The sequence below is a fragment of the Bombina bombina genome, chromosome 4, assembly GCF_027579735.1.
Source record: "Bombina bombina isolate aBomBom1 chromosome 4, aBomBom1.pri, whole genome shotgun sequence".
Taxonomy (NCBI): domain Eukaryota; kingdom Metazoa; phylum Chordata; class Amphibia; order Anura; family Bombinatoridae; genus Bombina; species Bombina bombina.
In genome coordinates this window covers 269,278,220-269,299,716 of record NC_069502.1, presented here as the reverse complement: position 1 = coordinate 269,299,716, position 21,497 = coordinate 269,278,220, and the positions used below count along the sequence as shown (strand labels likewise).

The 21,497-nt window shown below is 35.4% G+C and overlaps 1 protein-coding gene across 1 annotated transcript in view; it reads right to left on the bottom strand.

Moving 5' to 3' along the window:
- The window catches only part of EPHA4 (EPH receptor A4), a 69,170-nt gene extending 48,277 nt beyond the window's left edge, over window positions 1-20,893 (bottom strand). The window contains exons 1-3 of the mRNA XM_053709968.1: window positions 20,743-20,893; window positions 17,303-17,370; window positions 13,663-14,326 (exon numbers count right to left, since the gene is read on the bottom strand). Coding sequence (XP_053565943.1) covers window positions 13,663-14,326; window positions 17,303-17,370; window positions 20,743-20,833 — 823 coding nt within the window. The 5' untranslated portion in view covers window positions 20,834-20,893. The remainder of the gene's footprint in view (window positions 1-13,662; window positions 14,327-17,302; window positions 17,371-20,742) is intronic.
- Window positions 20,894-21,497: the final 604 nt, after the last annotated feature.

Sequence of the window (21,497 nt, the reverse complement as noted above, 5' to 3'; positions counted from 1 at the left end):
CACACATATTCATACAAACATTCATACACACACATATTCATACATACACACACACACATATTCATACATACACACACACACATATTCATACAAACATTCATACACACATATTCATACATACACACACGCACATATTCATACAAACATTCATACGCACATATATTCATACAAACATTCATACACACATATTCATACATACACACACGCACATATTCATACAAACATTAATATACACACACATACTCAAACATACACACACACATATTTAAACATACATCACACATACACACAAATTCAAACAAACACGCACACATTCATGCAACACACGCACACATTAATATATAAACACACACAACACACACACATTGAAACACACACACAAACACGCACATATTCATACAAACGCAGACACAATCATATATATAAACACACACAACACACACACACATGCAAACATACACGCACACATTCATGCAATACACGCACAAATTAATATATAAACACACACAACACACACACATTCAAACACACAAACACGCACATATTCATACAAACACAGACACATTCATATATAAACACACACACATATATTTATACATACACCACACACCAACATGCATATATAAACACACACGCATATTCATATACACACACACAAACATAATATAAGTTACCAAATGTTGCATCATAATGAAGGTTTTATTTATTTTTTACTGTTGGTTTCCTTAATTTCATTATTTCCCAAAATAAAATCCTCACTCATCCTCAGATACTAAAAGGATTTTCAATAAAGGTAGCAATGATCAGTAGTAGGAAATTGGAAAAGTCTGCTGTTAATTGCCTCCCTCTTCTTTGATGTGACCAGAAAGGACTATTTGGAGGTGTGAACCCCCTGGTGTTAGTGGTCAGACTGCATTAAATACAGTTGTTTGTTAAACACACAAAAAGCTGAGAATGTGTGAAGGGACAGTCTGGAAGAAGTAGTTGCACTTAGGGTTTGTTTATTGCATTTAATATTGTGGCAAATGGAAGGCATTTGTGTGAGCCATCTTTTATTGCATTTCAAAAGGTGTCTGATTATTCATGGCTGATAATGACTTAGGATCCAAAAAAATGTGCTTGAGACTCAGTAGGACACATTTTATCTATATTAATTCTTACATTAGAAGCCACTATTTAAAATTAGCAATAAAACAACAGAGTTTAATGTTAGGAACTGGTATGCACTAAATTATCCATAAGGCGTTAGCTCACAAACTATTACATCTAAAGCCTAAAATCTAATTTAAAATTGTACTTATCAGTTACCTTAACACCTCTGGTTGTCTTAACAAAGGCTCATCAATAATTTAAAACAGTGCAATGTCCTTCAAATATTGTTAAATTTATGATGTCCTGCCATAATTTGTAGCTTAATAGGTTAAATGGAGATTCCAAGAAGTTTTAATTTGAAACACCTTTCTTTGATTATGTATTTAACCTCTGCAATGGATATGGTTGTTGAGCAAAAGAGAAGCAGCCATACATGTGTATTCTCCAATCACTGGATCATTTTATAATGTCCCTTTAAAAGGACGTGTACATAGCTGATAAGAGTAAATTGTATTCAAAGCTGGCACATGAATACCCTTTCAAATGGGCTGGGCTCTTTTTCTCACCCCATCTAAGAGATTAATTAAAAAAAAATACTATTTAGGGACCTTAAATGGACACTGAACCCACATTTTTTTCTTTTGTGATTCAGATAGAGCATGCAATTTTAAGCAACTTTCTAATTTACTCCTATTATCAAATTCTCTTCATTCTCTGGTATCTTTATTTGAACTGCAAGAATGTAAGTTTAGATGCTGGCCTATTTTTGGTAAACACACTGTGTTGTTCTTGCTGATTGGTGGATAAATTCACCTACCAATAAACAAGTGCTTTCCATGGTTCTGAACCAAAAAAAATGCTTAGATGCCTTACTTTTCAAATAAAGAAAGCAAGAAAACGAAGAAAAATTGATAATAGGAGTAAATTAGAAAGTTGCTTAAATTGACATGCTCTATCTGAATCACAAAAGAAAAAAATTGGGTTCATTATCCCTTTAAACCCCAAAAACATATTTCATAATTTAGATAGAACATGAAATGTTAAACAATTTTCTTTTTTTTTTTTTACTTCTATTATCAAATTGTATCCATTCTCTTAGTATCGTTTATTGAAAAGTAGGGACATAAGCTCAGGAGTGTGCAGGTGTCTAGAGCACTATGTGGCAGCACTATTACCTGCCATGTAGTGCTCCAGACTCCAACCTAGGCATCTCTAGACTCTTCAGCAAAGAATACATGGGAAAGAAGCAAATTTGATAATAGAAGTGGAAACTTTTTTTTTAAATTGTCTGCTCTGTCCGAATCACTAAATAACATTTTTGTTAGTGTTAGTGCCCTCAGTCAGATGTCAATCAGATATCAAACACTTAATAACATTAGTGTTAGTGCCCTCAGTCAGATGTCAATCAGATATCAAACACTTAATAACATTAGTGTTAGTGCCCTCAGTCAGATATCAATCAGATATCAAACACTAAATAACATTAGTGTTAGTGCCCTCAGTCAGATGTCAATCAGATAACAAACACTAAATAACATTAGTGTTAGTGCCCTCAGTCAGATGTCAATCAGATATCAAACACTAAATAACATTAGTGTTAGTGCCCTCAGTCAGATGTCAATCAGATATCAAACACTAAATAACATTAGTGTTAGTGCCCTCAGTCAGATGTCAATCAGATATCAAACACTAAATAACATTAGTGTTAGTGCCCTCAGTCAGATGTCAATCAGAAATCAAACACTAAATAACATTAGTGTTAGTGCCCTCAGTCAGATGTCAATCAGATATCAAACACTAAATAACATTGTGTTAGTGCCCTCAGTCAGATGTCAATCAGATATCAAACACTAAATAACATTAGTGTTAGTACCCTCAGTCAGATGTCAATCAGATATCAAACACTAAATAACATTAGTGTTAGTGCCCTCAGTCAGATGTCAATCAGATATCAAACACTAAATAACATTAGTGTTAGTGCCCTCAGTCAGATGTCAATCAGATATCAAGCAATAAATAACATTAGTGTTAGTGCCCTCAGTCAGATGTCAATCAGATAACAAACACTAAATAACATTAGTGTTAGTGCCCTCAGTCAGATGTCAATCAGATATCAAACACTAAATAACATTAGTGTTAGTGCCCTCAGTCAGATGTCAATCAGATATCAAACACTAAATAACATTAGTGTTAGTGCCCTCAGTCAGATGTCAATCAGATAACAAACACTAAATAACATTAGTGTTAGTGCCCTCAGTCAGATGTCAATCAGATATCAAACACTAAATAACATTAGTGTTAGTGCCCTCAGTCAGATATCAATCAGATATCAAAAACTAAATAACATTAGTGTTAGTGCCCTCAGTCAGATATCAATCAGATATCAAACACTAAATAACATTAGTGTTAGTGCCCTCAGTCAGATGTCAATCAGATAACAAACACTAAATAACATTAGTGTTAGTGCCCTCAGTCAGATATCAATCAGATATCAAACACTAAATAACATTAGTGTTAGTGCCCTCAGTCAGATATCAATCAGATATCAAACACAATAACATTAGTGTTAGTGCCCTCAGTCAGATGTCAATCAGATATCAAACACTAAATAACATTAGTGTTAGTGCCCTGAGTCAGATATCAATCAGATATCAAACACTAAATAACATTAGTGTTAGTGCCCTCAGTCAGATGTCAATCAGATATCAAACACTAAATAACATTAGTGTTAGTGCCCTCAGTCAGATGTCAATCAGATATCAAACACTAAATAACATTAGTGTTAGTGCCCTCAGTCAGATATCAATCAGATATCAAACACAATAACATTAGTGTTAGTGCCCTCAGTCAGATGTCAATCAGATATCAAACACTAAATAACATTAGTGTTAGTGCCCTCAGTCAGATGTCAATCAGATATCAAACACTAAATAACATTAGTGTTAGTGCCCTCAGTCAGATGTCAATCAGATATCAAACACTAAATAACATTAGTGTTAGTGCCCTCAGTCAGATGTCAATCAGATATCAAACACTAAATAACATTAGTGTTAGTGCCCTCAGTCAGATGTCAATCAGATAACAAACACTAAATAACATTAGTGTTAGTGCCCTCAGTCAGATGTCAATCAGATATCAAACACTAAATAACATTAGTGTTAGTGCCCTCAGTCAGATATCAATCAGATATCAAACACTAAATAACATTAGTGTTAGTGCCCTCAGTCAGATATCAATCAGATATCAAACACTAAATAACATTAGTGTTAGTGCCCTCAGTTAGATGTCAATCAGATAACAAACACTAAATAACATTAGTGTTAGTGCCCTCAGTCAGATATCAATCAGATATCAAACACAATAACATTAGTGTTAGTGCCCTCAGTCAGATGTCAATCAGATATCAAACACTAAATAACATTAGTGTTAGTGCCCTGAGTCAGATATCAATCAGATATCAAACACTAAATAACATTAGTGTTAGTGCCCTCAGTCAGATATCAAACACAATAACATTAGTGTTAGTGCCCTCAGTCAGATATCAAACAGAAAGAACGATCCACTTTCAGAGGTGTTGTGCAAACTTAAATGTTTTTATGGAATAAAATATTAAATGATAAAAATCAGAGGATGTTGCTAGGGTGTGTGTTTTCCTCTTCTTGTTACAGCACTTTCAATAAGCTATTTATTGTCCCTAGCCAGGTCTGACACACATTTTGGAGATCTTTTTGGCAGCTAAGCGCAGCTTCTCCTACAGCATCTAGCAGTGATTTGAAGAATACCACAAAATGCAGGCGGAAGGAAGTGCTTATTACTGTTTTGTTTTTCAGCAGCACAAACTATGTAGTTAAGGTTTGCCGTGGGAATGAATAAAAGCTCTACTACAAATACAAAGAGCTCGGCCCAGCGTCAAAGGTGGAGTGTGACTGGGTCCCACCCTACTGTGAGCCTTAAAAACTCCACACAGGAATAAACAGTTATGTAGAAAATGCTGACAGCAATGTAAAAGAAATAGACGGATAGAGAAAATAAATCCAAAACTCTTTTCATGTTGCAATGGGCAAGTGGCCTGATTAGTGAGGGGTTAGCCAACCTTCAATCTTTGGAAGCAAAATAGAGCTTTGGAATAAATGTGTTTTATAGTTTTGCGCCTTGATGCTGGAAAATAACTTTCCTAATGACAGCAGCTTGTACTGGAAACTAGCATTACAATCTGCATTAAAAGAAGATTTGCAGATTGGAACTGAGGGAAATTGCATCATTTTATGGCTAGACATAGGTTAACCATAGCAGCACAGGAGGGGATTCAGTGCAATAGGCTCCCAGATTAATGTTCAACTGATGCACACAGCTATTCTCATTCAGCAACACTAGGTCTGTATGTGTTAGGTGTGAATGGATTTGTAATATCTAGCCCATCAAATAAGATGGAAGATCTGTAAGTAGTTATCACGTATTCGGATATATTCACAAACAGTAAATGGTCTGTAGCCACTGATAACCTATCAGAAAGGTGATCAGGGAGGGAAGATCTGGTCTTATATTACATGGTAATAATATGAGATGGCTCATGGGAAATAAACTGTTTAAATATAACAGAGACACAAATGCGAAAGAGGATGTAATATCTGTAAATGTTATTTTATTTTGTGATCCGAGTTTATATACATATTATTTATAAATAGAATTGTAAAGTGATGCTCTAAAGGAAAGTGTATCACAGCAAGGGTATATGACAAATACTGATGTGATAGAGTATGGTTTTTTTAATGATGGACAACAGGGTGCATTTGATTTAAACCATGTTTTAAATCACTAGTAAGTAAGACCGGTTTAAAACGATTTAAAACATGGTCTTCATTTTTAGAATAATAATACGTTCTCAGATTGTTTTTCCAGTTATATCAGACTATTACTGACTTGGTTATATATCATTACATTTGCATAGATACATCGTCTAAATGAATGCAATTATTTGGAAGTGAACTATCTCCAGTTTAATTGGTTAATCATTTGATCAACTTTTCATCTGTACTTTATTGAAAGGATAAAAATAACGATTATATTAATAATAACAATTAAAATAGTTGTATTTAACTAAAACAATAACATTATTTTTCATTTTTAATTAAACTTTCTTAATTAAAAAGGAATTTTCCAATTGACTTCTCTTATCTAATTTGATTTGTACTCTTGGTAATCCATTGTTGAAAAGAATACATAGGTAGGCTCATAATCAATGCACTACTGTGATCTAGCTGCTTGTATCTGTCTCACCAACTTTATTCAGCTAGGCCCCAGTAGAGCATTGCTCTCCTTCAACAAAGGATTTCAAGAGAACTATCTGATAATAGAAGTAAATCTGAAAATGTATCTTTCATGATTATGTCCCTTTAAGGTCTATTTATCAACTCTGTATGTTTATTTTATAACATTTTTGCTGTGAAGAAGGGGCATGTTATTTCTGCAGACACAAATTCACAGTTTTGAGAACTACAAAACCAATAATATGTAATAATATCTTCAAGATAGAAAAATTGTCCAAAATAATCTGACAGAAACCTTTGAATAACAACATTGTGAATGGATAAATGGAATTAATTTACAAAAAACAAACAAACATTACAGCATTGAATATACAGCATCTTGCTATATAACTAAAAGCGAATCTATATTTCAGGATGAATAACCTTTGGATTATAATGTTTCTTAAAATAGACACTATCTTTAGATTTTTTTTTCTCAGAAAGCATTTTATTTAAAAAAAAATAATCTTATATAAATTTAAAAAAAATCCTATTTAAATTAAAAAAAAAATCAGATTTAAAAAAAAATAATCGTTCATTTTTATCTGTTCTGATGGACAATCTGTACACTTGTATGAAATTGTTCTATAGTTTTACAGATAAATAATTTGGCATTGAGCTGACATGACTTTATTCCCTATATTTAGAAGATACGCTGTATTAAATTAAATACAATTTGTGAATAATAATGTTCAGGCACACAAGGATCTTCTGGACTCTTTTCTTAAAACTCCCTGAGCCAAATATCTGCAGTACGGGTGAAGGTGGCACACTAGGGAACAGAGGGCGCCAACAACAGAAAGCAGATGGGCTGATTAAAAATGAGGCGAAGGAAAACAGAAAGAGTATTGATTCAGAGGAAGCACTGACATGCAAATTTATTTTCACTGGCCCTGCCCTTGTTTTGGTGCTTTGCTGGCACACTCCGAAAAGAAGCCAGCACTTCAACAGTCGGCAAAGTCTGTTTTTTGTTTTGTTTTTACTGCTCAGATGCAGTAAAACGGAACAGCAGCAGAATTCTACAAGGAGTGTCAGGTCGGCCCAAGTTACCTCATGAGACAGGACTATGTCATCCAGCAAAACTCATAAATATTAGAAATTTAATGCATTCCATATGTGAAGGAAAGAGTTACATTTTTAACTAGCAAAGATGATGTTGTAACAAAAAGCATTTTGTATGGGTAAATAGAGGGGTTTTTTTACATCTTTTGCAACTTATACTTACATTTAACCCCTATTATGCCAGACCGCACTGTTACATTGCTATGAAGTGCTTTTCACTGCTCTCTGGCAGCTAAGGGGTTAAGTGCATTTGTTGGATTTCAGCAAATGTAAATTGTTAAAGTAGATTAAATACAGCTTGCTCACAGTGTGTCATATACAATAAGTAAATAAAGCAATTTTGGAGGAAGCAATCAACTTTCGGAACAAAACCGCCCAGCAACCTGATCCCTTCCCAGATTTGAAGTAAGTCTAATTTTGCCTATTTATGTAGGCTAAGCCCCAATCTTTATAAATGGTGTGATTCAATGGGCAAAGTCTGACAATATATTCTTCACTTAATTATGAGAATACTGTGCACTAATCAGACACAAATTCAAGCTCATTTTCCAACAAAAAAATCCTGAAAATATAGGGTATTAGGGGGATCTATTATAATCCTCCCTCAGCTCTTCTACCCATGACATTAGAAGTATTTCTCAATAGACTTTAATGGATATAATATTTCAAATACATTTCTATATAAGCGTACACAAGATGTAACGTACATCAGCAGTGTCCGCAAATAATTACAGCCGTCTCTATAATCCTGAGGCAGCAGTGCCACCTACCCAGCATTGTTACTGAAAAAAAGAATTTATGCCACTAGAGCAGTGAGATAGGACCTCTGACTATAGACAGAGGCTGCACTACCTACTATACCCTTAGCACCAACAAACGATAAACATGATTACCAAGTCAAAGAAGTGCCAACATCAATGGCACTGCAGCTTTCACCATTCTTTAGCAGAAAACATCTCATAAATAGCTACAATGACAACATCTACTTCTTGCTGATAAGGCAATAGTAAAAAAACAACAAACAAAGAAAATAGAATAGTTATGTAACTCTCTTTATCATCCTCATATTTATTGTTATCCTGCGGTTTGCAAAATATGTGACTCACACTACTAAAAACACAAATAGGGATACTACCAGGAATCAAAATCAGAAAGAAACCATTCGGATTTTGGTGGTATTATTGCCGACCATAGCAACTCAAGAAATCACTTGCTCCAATTACTGTCCTAGAATGGAACAAACTAAAGCAGAGGCTACAATGCAATCACAACAGACAAACCTTCTGAAAGGAAAGAAGCGATTTTGGCTGAAGACCTTAAATCAATATTTCTATGCCTTGTCAAGTGTGTGTTGCGTGGGGGGGGGGGGGGAGCTGGGTATTATGTATGAAGATGCACGCATAATATGTAAATGGAGAACTGGCAGCATGCAGGGAAAGCACAGGAGAAGCTCTACAGATAACTGACAGTCTCTATTCATTAGGGACAGAGAGAACAAGAAGTAGGGGGCATGGGGAGATACATCTCAGTAGTGAGGAGACATAGTTTCTGAGGAAGGATTGATAATGCAGATGAAAGAGACCTATGAATATTCAGAATGTCCACATGCAGTTATGCAAATAGTTATTTCTGAGTCTGCTTAGAATTCACCTGCTGATCATTGACAAGTTTAAACATCCTTATGCTGGTAACTCATCTCCTGTAGTTATGTGGGCTTGGTGTTGCTACTAACGTGAATACTTAGGGGTCGATTTATCGACCCACTACGGCTGCAGGTTTTCACAAGAGAACCTGCACGCCGTATTTAATAAGCAGCGGTCATCAGACCGCTGCTTCCCTAATCTTTCACCATCTCTAAAGTGGCGAAAATTCAGTCTCCGCTGTCTAGTCTGATCGGGGAGATTGACATCTCCTGCCTGCGCATGATTGGCTGTGCTCGAGAAGGGGACAAAATTGCACACAAGCGCAAAACAGCGCTCGTGTGCAATGCTGAATTCCGCCAGGGGAATTCAGCCAGCCAGAGGCGAGCTGCGGCGTATGTGCGCCCCTGTCCGCCTCAGCTTGATAAATTGCCCCCTCAATGAGGGATGGAACATGAAAAAAAAAACTTCTTATCTTACATGTAAACAATAAGTCAGCATGACATTCTATGGTTGTGCCCTGATGATCAGATTGCAATAAAAATAGTTCAAACTCATCCATGAGTATTAACACTGAAAAATGCACTAGAAACAAATCAGTTAAAGGGATATTCCAGTCAAAACTAGAATCCACATTTCAATTTTGAATAGAAACATTTCTGTAATATACATGTATTAGCAAAAATCCTTCTAATAAAAGCTATAGCTGTTTCAAAAGTGTATTTAAGTATGCATCGTGCACCAGCATTTTAAACTCAGTACTTACTCAGAGAGCCTAAGGTGCTTACACCATCTGGTAATGACTCAATTTGTTAATTGCTGACATAATACAAAGCCCCACTGGCACTCTGAGCAGCCGCGGTATTTAAAATACTGGTGCACTGAGAATATCTATGAATTCTTCAAATGCACAAAAAATTTAAAGGGACACTGAACCCAAATTTGTTCTTTTGTGATTCAGATAGAACCTGCAATTTTAAGCAACTTTCTAATTCACTCCTATTATCAAATTTTATCTTGGTATGTTTTTTGAAAAGCAAGAATGTAAGTTTAGGTGCCGGTCCATTTTTGGTGAACAACCTGGGTTGTTTGTGCTGATTGGTGGATACATTCATCCACCAATAAACAAGTGCTATCCAGTGTTCTAAAACAAAAATTGTCTGGCTCCTTAGCTTAGATGCCTTCTTTTTCAAATAAAGATAGCAAGAGAACGAAGAAAAATTGATAATAGGAGTAAATTAGAAAGTTGCTTAAAATTGCATGCTCTATCTGAATCACACAAAAAAATTGGGTTCAGTGTCCCTTTAACACTAAAACAGTGATAACTTTTACTAGAAGCATTTTTGCCAATACAGGTAGCCCTCAGTTTACGCCGGGGTTAGGTTCCAGAAGGAATGGTTGTAAACCGAAACCGTTGTAAATTGAAACCCAGTTTATAATGTAAGTCAAGGGGAAGTGAGGGAGTTAGGTTCCAGGCCTCTCTCAAAATTGTCATAAGTATGACCTAATACATTATTTTTAAAGCTTTGAAATTAAGACTTTACGTGCTAAACAGCATTATAAACCTAATAAAATAATCAGATAACACAGAATATATAATTACACTAAGTTAAATGATCAAAAACATTTGATAAACAGCATTATATACCTAATAAAATAATCACACAACACAGACTTCACTTGCATTTTTCTGCAAACAGTTCTTTCTATGCATTCCAATCTGGATTGATTTATAGACAGGAAGATCTTGTTCCTTTGAAATCTGCTCGATAGCTCAGGTCTGGTTAAACTGATTAATTTCAGCTTGCTTGGCTTTGCTGCAACACAAGCGGACAGCTCCACCTACTGGCTATTTTAATAAATGCACTGCTTCTCAATGCTTTTCAATAGCAGTCACATGACTGGGAAAAAAGGTTGTTATTCTGAAACGGAGTAAATTGAACCGTTTTAAAACGAGGGCCACCTGTACACGTATATTGCAATTATGTTTCTATTCAAAAAAGTAATGCATCTATATGCATTTAAATTTTGTCCCTTTAATTAAACTTTCACTGTCCATATAAAGTGTACAAATAGAAACTTTTCAAGTTACTTCTATAATAAAATGGGACATATTTCTCTTGGTATTGTTGTTTAAACATAGCTCCATTTCTATGAAAGTGTACCTATGCATGTGCATGACTTGTGCACTATAACTGTATAATATTGTAACAAACATTGTTGTCATGAGCAGTAGTATATGGCAGCAGTGCTTACATGTGAATGCTACTGATCGTCCTCAGTATGCTCCCAAGGAAAGCAGAAAGTTTTAACCAAGGATTCTAAGTGAAATAATTAAATTTACATATACACAAATATAAGTTTACAAATAATGAAGAAAAAAAAGATCTATATGTGAGCCATTTAATATTTTCTTCCCTGTTTGGCATATTTATGTAAGTCTAAACTGAAAGCAAAGATTAATAATGAATTGTAGAGATAACTTGTTATTAGGAAAGACTCTCCTTATTCCGCTAGCTGTAGGCCAGAAAGCGAGTCAGCACTGCTGTAAAGCAACTCACCAAGTCACATACAGCTCCTAACTCCTGCTGAAAAAAGGATTAACAGAGGAGAAATACATCTACATTTTAACTATATTAGCACCAAAATGAATTTTTTTAAAATAACATAACTAAAGTATATATTATACAAATAAATTATGCAATACAATATATGATTGACTCAAAAGAGAGCAGATAAAATATAAGTTATTAACATCAATTACTAGAGCCAGATAATTATGTCACAAGGGATAAAGTCTTTTTGATTGAGATCAATTTATAGATAGGGTTTGCTTTTCCAAGGGGGCAACTTTCAAAGGTCTTTGGATTCCCTGTTTCTGACCCCTGAGAGTGAAGCCCAGTAGGTCTTTGTCAAACTGAAGATCTTAATCAATCATAGGATGTGACCAGGCAGTGACAAGAGGAAGATGGATGAGGGATTGAGTGACCTCAGGACCCCCTGCTTGTGTTTGGTCTACTTTGGTCCAACCTCCCTTAGACAACTGAGGAACAACCTGCTAGCAGGGGTCATAACCTACAGGCTGGTGAGCTTTTCTTATCCTCTCAGAGGAACAATTAATTCCCTAAAAATCCACACCCTTCACTCTTATCTCTAAAAAAGCTGAACCCAAACTGGACATTCAGAAGTGGAATCCCTTGACATTCCAAGAATACAAATAATTTAATATCAAGTGGAATGCTATTGACAATAAAAAATGTAGAACTAAAGAAAGTCATGATGTTGACCACAGCATGCCAAATGGTGGCCTATAAACCAGCTGCTGACACACAGGGACTCTAAAGTCAGCAATAAAGCTAGAGATGTTATGTAGATTATATGTACCATGAAGACACCGAGGGCAAGAGAACACATGCAGAAGAAAGGAGCTCTCTCTCCGAAGCAGAGAGAAAGTGATTAATAAAATCTAGGCAGCTTGATGAAGAGTCCACTCATGTACCAAATGTGCCTTATGTCACTGATCCTGCATATGCTATCCCTTGGAATGTTACAAGCCAAGATCAAGTTACTAGCACTAAAACAAATAAATCAAAGGTTTACTAATATGAACCAATCTCTTTTGAGCAAATACATTTTATATATGAGACACATTTCTGACTATCATATGTAGATACGATAACTGCATTATACCTATGTAATACTTTACCAATCAATTCAAGATGTCCAATGAACTTGCAAAGCTAATTTGGCTAAATTTAGTGTGTATTTAAAATAACATAATAACCCTACTCTTACTAGTACAGCAACAACAAATATCACATCTTAATGAATACAATGCAAATACTCATTTAAGGCACAACCAGAACACTTTTTACATGCATGCTATAATCAAAACCTCTCATCTAACCCACAATTATTTTCTATATAAATCAGACTTTTCTTGTTTGTTGCATTTGTTTTTGACAGGAATACATTAAAAAAATAATCTGCAGATTCAGTATTTCTGGAGAATACTATGGCTTGGAATTTGAACAAGAAAATGAATATGTTAGCATATATTTATACACATTTTCCCCACTATTTATACCTGAAAATAGAAACCATTGTAATTAGACTCTACAGATACAAACAGCATAAAGGCATTTACACAATAATGTAATATTAAACTACAACTGATTGTCAGCTCATACTGCATTACAATATGACCGGCCAATACACAGAGTTCCAGTTACACACTGGAAATTAAAATGTGTGTAAAACAGCTGAAGGGTTAAAAGAGTTATGGTTGCCATAAACTTGTTATATCTTTGATAAAGAGTTCTGATCAAATAATGTTTAATTCTGTATTAATTAATGAGCCAAACTCAATGTCTCTCTGCCTTCTGCCTTGCCATTTGTTCATAATTTGCCTTGTGCCATCCCTACCACCTGGACCTCTTGGCCTTGTATGTGCACCCTTCTGTCAATTGTCCCCCCATGGGACCTGCTAATTCATGTATTATGGTAGATTCAATTACACAATCTGATTCCAGATGGAAACATACAGAAGGTAACAGACTTACCTTGACATCTCCCATTACGTTCTTCATACCCAGAGTTGCACAGACAGTTACCAATGGGTACCAGCCACTCGCCATCAGCCCCACAGTACATCTTAGGCACATCTTTCTCCTCTGAGTTGTCAACACAGGAACCACGGACCTCCACCAATGAAGATGTATCAGACCCAGTGATTGTGTCAGGAAATTGTGCTAGGTTTCTAACGGTAAAAGGACACTTCTTGAAGAAGACACGAACTGACACAAGAGCAATGCATGCTCCAACATCCTGGAAGGCCAAGTAGAAGCCTTTTTTGCTTAGGGGCCCAACATCTCTAACTTCTGTGTTGAGCTTCATAATACGGTCACCAATGTCCACTTGGGTGAAACTTTCATCTGCAGCAATAGTGTCAATTTTTACAAACTGTGTTTCTCTGATGTAACGTTCCTTGTCATTGTTAGACTCATAGTAATATAGATTAAAGGTCTCCTTACAAGTGCCCATCACCCCTGGTAAGCTATTGCAGTCCCTCAAAGTAAACTTTATCTCTACATATACTCTTTGTGACCCATTGCGACCAATCCAGTCAGTCCGTAACCAATTATTCTGACTTGGCTCCATAACGTTGCAAACTTGATACGTGCGTATAGGAGTGTTTTTCTCGTCCATGATGCTCACCTCTTCCCACTATGTTTTATAAAAAATAACACAGAACGTTAGGTAACAATTGATAATAAACTAACTGCTAACTATAACATCATTTAATAATGCTCTAATCCTTACATTACAACTTATGAATAAAGTAACAATGAAAGCATACAATTGTCAAAATAAATAGAAAGATCGGCAACCATAATAAAATAAAACACATATTCCCTGATACATTTCATAAACAATTCTGGGGATTGCTTACTACGCCCTCTAATTTAGGGGATTGCTTACTACACCCTCTAATGATACAAACGAGGTAGGGAACAGCAGCCAGTAGTGGGCACGGAGCAAAGGGTCAGCCAACTCCTCAATGCAAAGTATGAAAGGAAAGGTCACTCCAGCCCAATATGTAAATTATTAGACCTTTATTACTTCATGGTCCCAAAACACAAGCAACAACGTTTTACATCTCTCACAGGTCCTTATTCATGTCTGATTAAGCACCTGTGAGAGGTCTGAAACGTTGTTGTTTGTATTTTGGGACCATGAAGTAAAAACGATCTGATGATTTACAAATTGGGCTGGAGTGACCTTTTCCTCTAATGATAAATAGAACAAAAATATTTGAAGGCTGTAATAATAGTTTTTTCATATTCAAACTTCCCATAACTGTTCTAACTTAACGTCATTTTTTATAATGTTGACCAGAAGCACTTTAGTATACACCTGACCTTGGCTGACATTTATTAGCCTCAGGTACAATACAATGGTCTGCTAGCTTAAAGGAACGTTACAATCGAGCATTTTCTATAATGCATAGGAAAGAAGAGCAATTAAACACTTTAGAAACAACATGGTGCATACAAAAAGAATAAGTAAAACATGTTTAAAATGTTTTTCAGAACAGGAAGTTTATGTTTATGCACAGCTATGTTGGGGACAGGAACGTGGAGCCTACAAAATATTGAAGAGAAAAAGTTGTTTATACTAAATAAATACTAGGAGCAAGGGAGCCATAGCTCCTAGAATTATACTTCTGGGTCTGTTTTTATTTTAATTTTTTTAATTTTATTTTTTTAACAAACACTCTTTGACTGACTTTTAAAATGTGTGTGTCTAGCTCCTCAATATTTGTCCTGGCTCCAAAGTCAGTGTAAATTTGTCAATCAATTTTAGAATATCTTCAAAGTAAATAACAGAATTACATAATCAGCTGAAAGCTGAGCCAAAAACTGAATATCCTGCCTTTTATTGACACTAGCACTTCAACAATTCCTTTAACAAAAAGCAGTTTAATGGCCTAATAAAAGCTCAACAACTATCATTATATCAGGAATGTCTAAAGATTGCATATTGTCAAGATCTAATCTAACGTACAGTTTCAACTGAAAGTCAGACAAGTTATGGTTAACCTATAAGAGAAAGCTCACTCGGGCTCCTGATGAGTCTAAGCTGTCCATGTACTATTAAATTTTTCACTAGCTGCATAAAAATAGCACAAGTACGTAAGCCGAGTTTGGAGAAAACTGTCACGTCCACAGAGAGACAGGAAAGTGGCATCTGAAATCAGCATCACTTAAATATTACTGCGATAGTGACAGTCTAGATATTACCCATAACACAATCCGTTCATATTATATCCAGGTGTAAGTCAAACAGCAAAGCAATGTCAAATTCAACATTTGCTGAAATTTTGAAATGTGCGTCACGGTAATAAATTGCAAAAATGTATCCAGTCTATCCATCTATCGGTAGTTATCCACGTATACGTACACATAAACATTGTGAGATATAAAAAAAATGTGATGCAATCCCAAAATTTTTTCACATAAAATATAATCTATTATTTCTGAGCCTGTGATCAAATGTATTAAGCATTTATTTATGTTTTTTCAAAAGTCACATCAATCTACTACTAAAGGTACACTCATAATAAGGACTTTAATATACCAGGTCTCTATATGTCTATACTGATCTGATGGGGAAAATGCAGGCCATGTCTAAACAAAAGACCTGTAAGCTTTAGAAATGCAATTCACACTGTCTATTGCAGACAATCACAAGTAAATATTCTCTAGATACCATGCCAGCTGCCTGTCACTCACTCCATCTTCTCTCTGGTACTGACAGATGCTCTACAAATTGCATAAACCAGTTATGTTCTCAAAATCAGCAGTTGGGGATTAAATTGAGACTGGGTTTGGCTGCACATTTTTAGTTATTCCTCAATTTTTCACATTAGGATTAATTTTATCAATCATACAACATTGCTCACATCTACTGTCCTAGTGTCGAAAGAAAATAATTATTCACATCTAGGTATTGCCATACTTGAGATGAACACACACACACACACACATATATATATATATAGGAACAAAGCACTCTGCTGTGCAAGATATGCTGTAAAGAGTTCAAGCATAATTTCAAAACTCATACAACTGTAAATATATGGACGACACAAGTACATATATAGGTATGAGCAGCTCTACTACTGCGATGAAGAGGAAGATATTGTTTAACAAACAAAAAACTAATTTGCTGCTGGTGCCAAGCAGTCTTAACATATTTTGGGCAATGACGCCTCATAATTTGAAAAGATAAGTGATAGGCATTCATTATATCTGTTTTTCTTTTTTCATTTAAGAAATATTCAGTACATTTCAGGTTGTGTTAAATACTCAATATTGAAAATTCAAGAGCACATTTACAAAAGTAGATGACCTGTACTGATCCATCTAAAATGATTTGTGGTTATACCCATAGAGGGTCCATCCACATATTCAACTGACAGTTACAAATACTAATTTGTAGGAAGATTTTTTTTGTACTTGTTTTTATAATGGGCATCTAAAATAAGATTACAATGTCTAATATATAAGTGCAATCTATATGATGGAGTTTATAGGTAATAAGTCACTCAAAAATCAACCAAAAATAAGCATCTGCAATTAAAAAAAATCCAATAATCCAATTGCAGTCTTGTTAAATTGTGTAAAATCCAAAACTTACCCCTCCTTCTAAAGGGCTTGCTATCCAGCCTAGTTCCCCCTGTACTGATCTTGAGTCCAAAAGGGTCACTGCAATGAAAAGAATATATAAATATGTTAATAGAATATACAAGGCCACAGTTACTACCAGCTGACTGGGCAATAGACACCACAGTTAATATGCTCCCTAAATCCTGCATTGGTTACTTTACTAAATAAATTACCATGTTGTGTGTGTGTGTGTGTTTGTGTGTATATATATATATATATGTATTTATGTTTTGCAGGGGGCATGTGTGATGTGCATATCAACATCATAACAAAGTCATTTTTGCAGTAAAGTTGCCGTTTACTTTCATTTTTGCTAAGTTACATCATATCTATGCAAAGATGATGCTTTGAGGTGTTGATTTCCCATCTTGAAGGACATGAGTTCAAATAATAACTTGGTTAACATTGGATTGTAATCATCATGCTGCAATAATCATGTGTTAAAGACAAGAGGAAAAATGGCAGGAAAATATAATACTTACATCACTCATAATATGCTTGTACACATTTCTTCTACAAATGATGCATAGAATATATCTTGTATATATTTAATAGTGTTGTATTTATGTCACAAAACTACATTTTGAGCAAAAATAATGTAAACACACATATTATGTTATATATACCTTTAACATATATCAGTCTGTCTATATCTAGACATAGCATCTTTATGTACACACACATATTATGTTATATATACCTTTAACATATATCAGTCTGTCTATATCTAGACATAGCATCTTTATGTACACACACATATTATGTTATATATACCTTTAACATATATCAGTCTGTCTATATCTAGACATAGCATCTTTATGTACACACACATATTATGTTATATATACCTTTAACATATATCAGTCTGTCTATATCTAGACATAGCATCTTTATGTACACACACATATCGACTGGTCATGATCAGACCATCTAGCAGATCTTGGATCAGAATATTTGTGTTTTTTTCAGTCTTTTGCTGCATCGCCAGCCTTCTATCTGATATAAATTTCAGGTTTAACTTGCAATATAGATATTGACTACCAATATTATAACATTTTGTGGTGCTTACAAATCATGCTCTTTTTCCTGTTTCCTTTTTTTTTTTTAAATTATTCCCAGAATCCCAAAATTCCCTGTTTTTTAGAGTAATGTAATCTACATCCATCAGGATTCATATAAGAAAGATTAAAGATACAAAGAGAACAATGGGGCTCAATGTATACAAAAAGAGGGGATCAGGGGAGAAAGAAAGGAAGACGTGATCAGCATTCCAAGCTGCTGAACTCCCCCCATCTGTAATAACCCAATGCTGCAACTTTATGGCAGGCAAGTTCAGTTTATACAATATGCAGGTATGAACACAATCTGTACCTCCATATGCAGTTATTTGCATTTTATAAGGATAGATAGATGAGAGAGATAGAGAGATAGAGAGATAGAGAGATAGATAGATAGATAGATAGATAGATAGATAGATAGATAGATAGATAGATAGATAGATAGATAGATAGATAGATAGATAGATAGATAGATAGATAGATAGATAGTGCCTTTGCATAACCAAAACAATTAAAAAATCCTTATTCCATAGCAAAATCAACCACCTCATCTCCCACTCCATCTCCAAATAAAGTAAGGCACATACATATATTTTGTGTGTGTGTGTGAGAATGTGTGTGTATGCATGTATATATGTATGTATATGTATATATATATATATATATATATATATATATATATATATATATATATATATATATATATATATATATATATATATATATATATATATAAATACATAAATTTGCAAGCATCCCAAAATTAACCATAGAATCACACACAGATGATATATATATATATATATATATATACACACACACACACACACACACACACACACATATACACTTCTCTGTATGCTGGTGCCATAAAAGTTACATTGATTTATTCATAAAAGGTTAATTACACGCGATAAAGGGAGGAGGAGATCGGGATCTAGAGGAGAAAGATGGTGAAAGAGACAAGCTGGTGACGGAAACGGAAAGGTGAATAAAATGCATGAAATTAACACATTTATTATATTTTGGCAAAGCAAAAAACGCAGCTAAATGTATAAATGAATAGACACATCAGGAACATCAAGGTATGTCTGAAAGTGAGAGATTCTTCTCGTTACCCTAAAACAAAAGGTCCCTGCACAGACAGACTACAGGCATATGCAGGGGCTAGAGGAGCCTCAGTACATACAAATAATCTAAGCTCTGTAACAATATTGTAATGATTAATATTACATCGTTTTGTGACTGCAAAAGCTCCCACGCGAGTGCAATCATTTTCTATAATATACACATACAGAATTAAAATATTCTGCTAGATAAATGATTACAGTACTAGCATAAGGAGTGATGTGCAGCCATATACGTGTGACCTGTAGAGAGATTCAGTAACTCTAGAGAGACAAACTTTCTCTAAGGCAGGGGTATCAAACTCAATGTATCTGGGGGGCCACTGGCCAAGTGTCCTGCGCTCATGGGGGACACTTGAACTGAGTAAATGCTAGATATACTAGGATCTGGAAGTGACATTTACCCAAGTAGTAGTACATGATGGGATTTGTAACCCACAGCAGACCTACATAGTTGTCTATATTTATCTTGTGTTATAGTTACACCTCTTAGAACCCTAAAAAAGGACAGCCCAAATAAATGGTTTACCTTTCACAAAGGAGGGCTACATGAAACTATCTTGGGGGCCGCATATGGCCCCAGGGCCTGTACTTTGAGACCACTGCTCTAAGGTGTAAATCAAATGCACAGTCACCTAATACCCATCTTATGACATTGTATTTATTCTATACAAATGGGGGCAGCATGTCAGATTGAATTTATGATGGAGACTAGAATCTACCTAAGCTTCCTTGTACGGGACTATTTGTTTTAGGCAGCGATCCGATCTGCTTTCTCCCTGAGTACAGGGGACCCAGGACGCGGTGACCGATGCACATGGATGCAATCAAGGTACTGGGTAAGAATTTATACATAGCACATACATTGATTTACAGCTAAACAAGACATTTTAATTCCAAGAACAAGTCCGGTGTAAAGGAATAGGTAGAGTTTCTTCCACAATATCGATCAGATCTCCTGTAGTTGTCAACACAAAATATAAAAAATCTAATGAGCATCCGACATCGTTTCCATCCAGAGGCCACCAAACAGGTTTAATAACCACCAAGGAGAAAATAGCTGAAGTTTGTCATTTCATGCAAATCTTTAAGAGAAGTAAACTCCCGCAGAATGGGGTCCGCTGCGACGCTTGTATTAGATATAGGGGTGACCACTCCATACCCCTGTCCCAAGCTATTAGCACAAAAAACGCAGATCCAAATGTAACATGGGGTCCTAGGCTTACCTTCACTTGCTGGGTAAATCCTAGATCCTGTAACTGCAGAACATACACCAAAGAGCACAGAAAATAATATGCAATGTACAATCCCAGCCATGGTGGCTGCTAGCAAGGCTGCTGTAGAAGATGATGACTGCACAAACTGTGCCTGCTCCAGTTCCCCTCAATATCCCAGTGGAATAAATGCTTTAAGTTTTAGTGCAGCTGCAAGACATTGCCAAGAAGGCTGGGCTACTAGACTATTGCCTCCCACTGCCCTGCTTCTGCCTGTCAGTTATCATACTGCCCACCAATCAGAACAGAAGAGGAGGGGTGAGACGGGGGCGTGGGTACAGGCCCCTCCCTATTTACCTGGCCTGTGACTGAGGGAAAGGAATTGATTTAAACTCTAGTCACTGCAGTGCACAGCCAAGAGGGAGCTAGCGCTGCACTCACTAATTTACACACTCCTGCTGTATTACCCTGGGTTATAACTCTTCCTTACCACGAGTATTGCTCAGAAGGTGCACGGACACCCTGAACTCAAAACGCATTTGTAAAGATTATTTTGTCGTTTTATATTAGGGACTATGTACCAAGTAAATCATTTAATACACTTTATTGTGCATAGTAGAAACAAAGAAGAATATAACTGTGCCATACACATTTGGTACTAGTATAACACCACATCCAAAAAGTTTAGTTTTTTTTTTAATAGTCATTGACTAATGCATTTCTAGTAAAATAAATGCAGAGATAATTTATTTACCACAAACCCTGTA